An 8,322-nucleotide genomic window follows, 5' to 3' on the forward strand; every position below is an offset into this window, starting at 1 on the left:
AAAGGGAATCCTGATATAGAGGGTAGACTGATGGATGGCTAGAACAGGTAGAGGTAAGGCTGACAAGGTAGGTTGGTGAAGGAATGAAGGAACAGGTAGGGAAAATAGAATGAAGTGAAGTGCTGTTTCTTGCTTTCCTATTTCGGTAAGTTTTTATATCATTTTACTTTTCTTACCTTACTTACCTCACCTGCGTACCTTCCCACCTTCTCACCTGGCGTCTTCTCCCTTACCTCACCTGCGTACCTTCCCACCTTCTCACCTGTGTCGTCTTCCTTCCTCCCTCAGGGCCGCGAGCCATTTATCCGCATGAAAATATTCCTCGAGGATGACAACGCGGTGCACAAGCTGGTGGCCTCGCAGTACAAGATCGCCCCAGAGAAGCTGATGAGGACAGGAGGATATACCGCCCCGCCCCGTAAGTACACAAAAATGGGGAGAGGTGTTCGGTCACAGGTCCATATTAAAACCTTTCGGGCCGCCAACTCACATTTGACAAGGCTCTCGTATAGGAGTTTTAGGCATTTCCAGTTCTCATGATTCAGAAGCCTTGTCAAACTATTACCAGACCAGCCATGCCAGATTATCGTACTCGAAGCATCATATTTACCGGTTTCTGCCCCATAACTATCGCCAAGAAACAGCAATATATATAATTAACCATTTTAACGTTAGCTATATACCAAGCCAGTTATTAGGGCGGAGAGGACAGTTTGGGGGTTGGAAATTAGCAAACTTAAAAGGTGAAGTGTACGAGAATCTGGCAACGTTGTACGAGACTCATAAAACGACCCATGGAAATGCTAACTCCAGCCTCTACGAAAGCCTTGTGAGTGTGTGGACCCCGAAGTGTTTGAGGGTATGTGCCGAAGTATTGGGTGTAGTTGAATGATTTAATTTGGATGTTTTGAGTGTTTTGCAACATTTAGATTTTTAAGAAGAGGCAACATAATTTTTCCCTTGAGCTGCCGCCTTTGATGTAGTGAAATGTTTTATAAGTAGGGTGAAGGTTAAAACGATTGATTGAGTGATGATATTCTTTGACATTTCTCTTCGTCAACTGTTCATCTTCTTCTTCTTCTTCCTCTTCTTCTTCTTCGTAGTTGTAAAAGTGTAGAAAAGTGTGTTATAAAAAGATGAATGACAGTTATATTTACACTCCTTCTACTTATCATCTCTTCATTCTTCTCTTCTTCATCTCTCTCCTCTTCTTCGTAGTAATGGTTGGAAATGCATAGTGAAGTGTAGATGAAGAAAGATTGAATGAATTAGCTTTTCTTAAATTTCTTCTTCATCATCTTCTTATTCCGTTTTGGTTTATTTTCTTCTTCAACCTTCTCTTCTTCTGCATCTTTATCTGCGTTTTCTGACATTTTCCTGTCCAAGAAGTGGTGAGATAGTGTGTTTGTTAGTTTGTTCGTGTGACTCAGATTTCCCCGACGTGTGTTTTAATTATTATTTTTTAATTTCATACTGACGGTTTCTAGTTGCAATGGTATTTTTTTTATTTGTTTGTTTGTAAATTGAAGATAGGTTGTGTGTGTGTGTGTGTGTGTGTGTGTGTATGTGTGTGTGTGTGTGTGTGTGTGTGTGTGTGTGTGTGTGTGAATGAATGCAGTCTTTTATACTGATAGGGACAATCTTATCACTACACACACACACACACACACACACACACACACACACACACACACACACACACACACACACACACACACTTCCTTCTTACCTGTCTCTCTCTTACTTTCCCTCTCATTCCCGGGTCAGCAGTGGACGGAACTTACCTGTGAATCCTTAATTAACCAAACCTTGATATAGGACAGGTGTTATGAGCTCATCTCCTCACCTGAGAAAATGAAAGATAAAATTAAATGACTTATGAATGACTTATACAGAATGCTATCCACATTTTCTCCTTGTAATCCGAATAAAAGTATAATAATGATGATGAAAAGAGTAATATGACTGATGATGATGATGATGATGATGATGATGATACGACCAACATGTTCACCCTTTCTCTGTGTATGTGTGTCGTGATGTCATGGTAGAACTAACAATAAGTGTAATTTTAAAACAATATTCTAAACAATGATTATAATATTTAACCCATTTTCCATAACCCATTTCTTAACAATTACAAAGAAAATGATTAATGAACAAATTATTTTTCCTGTTTGTGTCTCGTGTTGTGCCAAAAACCAAGAGTAATGACACACAAACATTATGATTTTAACAATGATAACAAAACCAATCTTTATCTTTTTGCTGTGTCGTCTGTGTCAAAATTTACAAACATGTCACGGTTCAAAGTAATGACATAACAGTAACAACAAACTCAGTCTTTCTCTTATTTGTGTTGTGTTTATTTGTGTGTTGTTATGTGAAGATTACAATTACCAATACAACACAGTTCAGATTAATGACTATACCAATGACATTAAACTTAACCTTTCCCCATTTGTGTTGTCGTGTAAAGTTAATTAACCAAACATATCCAAATCCAAGTCCATGAATATACCAGTGATAACAACCCCAGCCTTTCCCCATTTCTGTTGTCGTGTGAAGTTAATTACCAAGAAGTTAATTAACCAAACATATCCAAATCTAAGCATATACCAATGATAACAAACCCCATCTTTCCCCATTTTTGTTCTCGTGTAAAGTTAGTTAACCAAACATATCCAAATCCATGACTATACCGATGATAACAAACCCATCTTTCCCCCATTTGTTTTGTCGTGTGAAAATAATAATAATAATAATAATAATCCGTGTCATTCTAACCTGTGTCTTCCTCCCTCGGCGCCGTGTTGTTAACCATCCCCCTATTGCCTTCTCGTTTCATAGTGTATTTAGTCGGTGGTTGCCCTCTGCCCGGGGGTTTGGGGGGTGCTGGGGCGCGATTCCCGGGCCTATCCACTTCTGGCTCTCCCACCCTTCCGCCATACACAAGTAAGCCTCTCTCTGCTCGCCCGTACCTCACCTTCGCCTTGTCGCCTTGTTTTCCTTACCTTGTACTTTCTACTCTTGTTATTTTTGTTTTTTATCGTTTTTTTTTCTCTCACTTTCGCCTTCCTCCTCTTGTTCTTTTCGTTTTTTTACTTTTTTTTCTCTTCCTTCCTTCGTCGTCTTGTTCTCCTTTCCTTGTTTTCCTTATCTTTTTTTTCCTCCTCTTTTCTCTGTTCTTTCCTTTTTTTACTTTTTTTCTCTTCCTCACTTTCGCCTTAGTTTTCCTTGTTTTCCTTACCTTGTTTTTCCTCCTCTTGTTCTTTCCTTTTTTTACCTTTTTTTTCTCTTCCTCACTTTCGCCTTCTTCCTCTTGTTCTTTTCGTTTTTTTACTTTTTTTTTTCTCTTCCTCACCTTCGCCTTGATCGCCTTGTTTTCCTTACCTTGTACTTCCTCCTTCCTTTTCGTTTTTACCTTTTTTTTCTCCTTCTCTTTGTTCCTCTTTGCTCATCTCCTTTCTTTTACTCCCGCCCTTCTATCCCGCACTCTGTTACTCCTTTCCCTCCCATTCCTTGTTTTGTGTTTTTCCATGCCTTCTACTCCTCATTCTCCTTTTCCTTCCTCCTCCTACCGTCTACCTCCTTTTTTTTTCCTCCAACCTTTTTCCATAACCTACAAATTCCTCCTTCATGCCTTTCCCTGTTCTCCTTCCCTTCCTCTTCCTCATTCTCCTTTTCCTCCTCCTTGTTCTCCTTCTATCTCCTGTTTTCTTTCCTCCAATCTTTCCATCAGACACATAGTAAGTTCTTCCCCTTCCTCCCTCTTCCCTTATTTCCTTCCTTTTCCTCCTACATCTCATTTTCCTCCTCCTTCTCCTCCTATTTCTGGTTCTTTTTTTCCTCACTGTTCGCTTCGCCGTGATTTCTCTGTCATTTTGTTTTTGTTTTTGTGTATTTTTGTTTTGTTGTCTGCGGCCTCTTAACTTGCAGAACTTGAAAGCAGATTTATGATTATTCTAATTTTTTTTTCTATTCTCAAATACATTCTTTTATTCATATGTATATTTATTCACTTATTTATTTATTGCTCGATACTCGTAAACTGCAAAAGAATTCCAGTATTGTGTGTGTGTGTGTGTGTGTGTGTGTGTGTGTGTGTGTGTGTGTTGTTACTGCTATCGTTACTATTGTTATTATTATTGTAACTGGACTTAAAGCAAACAAAAAATAACAATCGCAATTCATTAAGTATTCACGTCTGACAGTTCATATTTTTAAGCATCAAGACAGAAAAAAAAGCTAAGTCATCCCTTCAGAGTCAGTGTTTTCTTTTACTATTATTATTATTATTATTATTTACATCATTACTCTTGCGCAAGCTATCGTATACGTGAGCTGTTTGTCGCCTATTGCGTCACCTGTCTCAGTGTTTGATTATGAGATGGATTGCGTGTGTGAGTGCGTGTGTGTGTGGGGGGGAGGGGTGGAGAGGGGGGGGAGAAGGAGGTGCCTGTGTGTGTGTGTGTGTGTGTGTGAGTAAGGAAGTGAATGATAGAGTAAGAAATTGGGTTAAGAAGTGAATGAGAGAGAAAGCAAGGAAATGCGTGAGAGAGTAAGGAAGAAAGGAAGCGAGTGAATGGGAAGAGTAAATGAAAGAGAAAGTGGAAAGGCGTGAGAAAGGAAGAGTGAATGAGTGAGTGAATGTGAGTAAGGAGGAAGTGTAGAAGAAGTATAGAACTGAATGAGGAAGAAAGGAGGTGAGTAAATGAAAGAGAAAGTGGAAGTGAGTAAGAAGGAAGAGTGAATGAATGAGTGAATGTGAGTAAGGAGGAAGAGTATAAGTAAGTTAGAACGAATAAATGAGTGAGTTAGAAGGCGAGTGAGTGAGTGAGTGAATGTGAGTAAGGAGGAAGCGTATGAGTAAGTAAGTTAGAACGAGTAAACGAGTGAGTAAAAAGGCTCGTGAGTGAATGAGTGAGTAAATGTGAGTAAGGAGGAAGCGTATGAGTAAGTAAATTAGAACGAGTAAATGAGTTGAGTAAAAAGGCGAGTGAGTGAGTGAGTGAAGAGTGAATACCAGCGTCGCAATACTATAAGATTTCCCCGGACTCAATTTCTTTCTTGTATTTTTTTGCTTTTATTTTGTCATTGAGCGAGAGAGAGGCGAGACTGATGGGAGAGCGAGAAGATTATCATGAAGATTTATGTCCTGTGTTTTGACGTCGTGTGTGTGTGTGTGTGTGTGTGTGTGTGTGTGTGTGTGTGTGTGGAGTGAGGTAATGTGGGTGGAGGAAGTGGAGGGATGGATATGGATGAGTGTGAAGTGAGAGGAGGAGGAGGAGGAGGAGGAGGAATGAATTGTGAAATTGGGATGATTCGTACAAATGGAGAGTTTGTGTGCTTACAGAGAGAGAGAGAGAGAGAGAGAGAGAGAGAGAGAGAGAGAGAGAGAGAGAAATTACATGCACTCAAAAAATATCCTACAAGACATCCTTTAGGACTCCTCTAACGCATCCTTTGTTTCCTCCTACAGGCTCAGGGAAGCCCCCACACCACATGAAGCTCGCCGCTGACCTCCCAAAGAGCATTGAATCCCCCTTGCCGCCTGTCGGGATCCCCCCCTCCCTCGGCGGCCTGCCTCTCCCCTCACACCCGATGTCCTTTGACTCCAGAATGCCCCCGCTCGACCCCCTGCGAAAGGTAAGAGTCCTATGCCCCTCCTCTAGAGTTCTTTGGTGATATTGAATGTAACTTGTTGATGAGCTTGAGGTAAAGGGAGTCTTGAGTCCTGTGTGTGTGTGTGTGTGTGTGTGTGTGTGTGTTAAGGGGGTGAAGGGGTGGGAGGTGATTGGGTGTGCGTGGTAAGGTAAGGTTGTAAGGTGGGTGTGCAAGGAGGTGGGTGGGTGTGCGTGGTCGGGCGGGTTTGGTCCTGCAGTGAGGGTAATGTTCCCCGTCTTGGCCCGGCAGAGCGCACTGAGCAACCCGCGCCATCCCGGCCCCGTGGCGCCCTCCGTGTACGAGATGGCGGCCCTCACGCAGGACCTCGACACGCAGGTCATCACCACCAAGATCAAGGAGGTGCTGCTCGCCAACAACATCGGCCAGAAGGTGAGTTGGTGTGCGTTTGTTGTGTCGTGTGTGTGTGTGTGTGTGTGTGTGTGTGTGTGTGTGTGTGTGTGTCGCCCCGCTAACACCCCCCTTTCGTGTCGTTGCAGCTGTTCGGCGAGGCGGTGCTGGGGCTGTCGCAGGGCTCCGTGTCTGAGCTGCTCAGCAAGCCCAAGCCGTGGCACATGCTGAGCATCAAGGGCCGCGAGCCGTTCATCCGCATGCAGCTGTGGCTGAACGATCCGCGCAACGTGGAGAAGCTGCAGCACATGAAGAACGAGCGGCGGGAGGCCAACAAGCGGCGGCGCGCCCTGGACCCCACGGCCGAGGTGTCGCAGGACTCGCAGGACGTGTTCCAGGCCCCGTCGCCGGGCGGCACCTCCAAGAAGCAGCGCGTGCTCTTCTCCGAGGAGCAGAAGGAGGCCCTCAAGCTGGCCTTCGCCCTGGACCCCTACCCCAACCTGGCCAACATCGAGTTCCTGGCCCAGGAGCTGCAGCTGTCCACCCGCACCATCACCAACTGGTTCCACAACCACCGCATGCGCCTCAAGCACCCCGGCAGCCCCGGCGGCAGCAGCTCCCCCTCCCGCGAGCCCCCGCAGCCGCCCCCCGGCCAGGCCCAGGGCGCCCCCTTCGACCCCCTCAACTTCCGTATCCTGCTGTCCCAGCGGATAATGGAGGTGAGGAAGGAGAAGGGCCTGCCGCCCACCCTGCCCGGCCTGGGCCACGGCCTGCCGCCCAGCCTGTTCCCGCACTTCCCGCAGCTGGGGCCGCACGGCCTGGCCGGCCACGCCCTCGACCGTGACCTGGGCAGCGGCCTCGACCTGTCCATGAAGTCCGAGAACGACTACGACGACACATCCCTCGGCGACGACGACTCCAACATGTCCGGCGCCATGAGCCCCGGCGGCGGCCGCTCCGAGGGGGAAGGCGAGGACCGCGATGGGCGCGGCGCCCCCTCCCCCGTGGCGCGCTCCTCCTCGCGCCGCAAGCCCGCCGCCCCGCAGTGGGTGAACCCCTCGTGGGCGTCGGGCGACGGTAAGGAGCGCGAGGTGATCATCAACGGCGTGTGCGTCATGCAGACGGACGACTACCGCCCGCGCGACCAGCGGGACCAGCAGGAGACGGTGCGCATCGAACCCACGCCCGTCGAGGAGGCGCGCGCGCGCTCCCTCAAGGAGGAGCAGGAGGAGGAGCCCGAGGAGGAGCCGCAGCAGCCCGCCTCCTCCATGCCCTCCCCGCCCCCCCGCCCCGACCCCGCCGAGGGGGAGTCCGGCCCCCTGCAGGAGGAGGAGGCCGCGGCCCCCCAGGAGGGAGCCGCGCCGGGGCCCGACGCCCCCCCAGCCGAGGAGGGCGAGGGCGAGGAGGAGGAAGAGGCGTGATGTTAGTGTCGGCCTAACGGAGACGCTTTGATGCCGGAGTTTGTGACGCGTCGGTCGTGGCGGCGGCCAGGGGCGGCGGCGGCGGACGCCCTCCCGGAATCTCTCGTAGGCACGTTGTGGGCCTATAAATCACAATTTAGACTCTCAAGTCATAAGTCCTGCAGACGTCAACCTCTGTTATTTTACTATGAAATGTTCGTGTATTTTACTTGTTAACTTGTCGAAAGGTTTGTACATAACATTTTCCCTCGTCCCGTTTTCTTTTGTATGGAGCTCCCGTAGCCTAGTAACGCCAGGTGTTGAGAACGCCAGGCCGCCGCACCGCCCCGGGCCCGGCGCCGCCGCCGCACCGCGAGGCGAAGCCCAACAAACAGACACGAGAGTCGCCGAGCTTTGCCCGTGAACCGCGGCCCAGGTGACCTCCCCGCCAGGTGTAGCAGACGCGGCACCTCGGAGGCACCCCAGTGAACCCAGCACGGGACGGCCCGCGGGCGCGTCGTCCCGCCGTGGCTGGGGTGTGAGGGACGGCGGGCGCGCGCTAGTCCCACGCCCTCACCTGGCCGCCGCCGCCGCCATCCAGGTGAACGCGAGCGCTTCAAGAGTCCCAATTAACGACCCGTGAAGGAAATACAACGTTCGACCTTACTGAACAGGCCTGTGTGTGTTAGCTGAAGCCTCGCGCGCGGCTCTAAAGAAAGCAAAGAGTGTCAAGGTACATGAATACGTTGGTGACCTTACCTGACAGAAAGGACAAGCGGATGACCTAGGAAATAGAAAGCGATCAAGTTCCATGAATACAAACATGAGCTTGACCTTACAAAACAGGCCTTCGCTTCGCCTGAGCCTAAAAAAGAAAGCATATTAAGTTTGACAAAGAAAATATGAT

General features: G+C 48.1%; 1 protein-coding gene across 5 annotated transcripts in view; it reads left to right on the forward strand.

The window, feature by feature from the left end:
- Positions 1 to 7,917, forward strand: part of LOC126982278 (homeobox protein cut-like) — a 75,106-nt gene extending 67,189 nt beyond the window's left edge. For 4 of the 5 annotated variants that reach the window (XM_050834271.1, XM_050834273.1, XM_050834272.1 and 1 more), the window contains 5 exons: positions 289 to 418; positions 2,851 to 2,955; positions 5,483 to 5,649; positions 5,917 to 6,057; positions 6,165 to 7,917. In XM_050834271.1, the coding sequence (XP_050690228.1) occupies positions 289 to 418; positions 2,851 to 2,955; positions 5,483 to 5,649; positions 5,917 to 6,057; positions 6,165 to 7,436 (1,815 nt within the window). In that variant the 3' untranslated portion in view covers positions 7,437 to 7,917. The remainder of the gene's footprint in view (positions 1 to 288; positions 419 to 2,850; positions 2,956 to 5,482; positions 5,650 to 5,916; positions 6,058 to 6,164) is intronic. The other variant, XM_050834274.1, reaches the window with a different exon arrangement.
- The last annotated feature ends 405 nt before the right edge of the window (positions 7,918 to 8,322 follow it).

Source organism: Eriocheir sinensis, chromosome 50 (genome assembly GCF_024679095.1).
Source record: "Eriocheir sinensis breed Jianghai 21 chromosome 50, ASM2467909v1, whole genome shotgun sequence".
NCBI classification, from domain to species: domain Eukaryota; kingdom Metazoa; phylum Arthropoda; class Malacostraca; order Decapoda; family Varunidae; genus Eriocheir; species Eriocheir sinensis.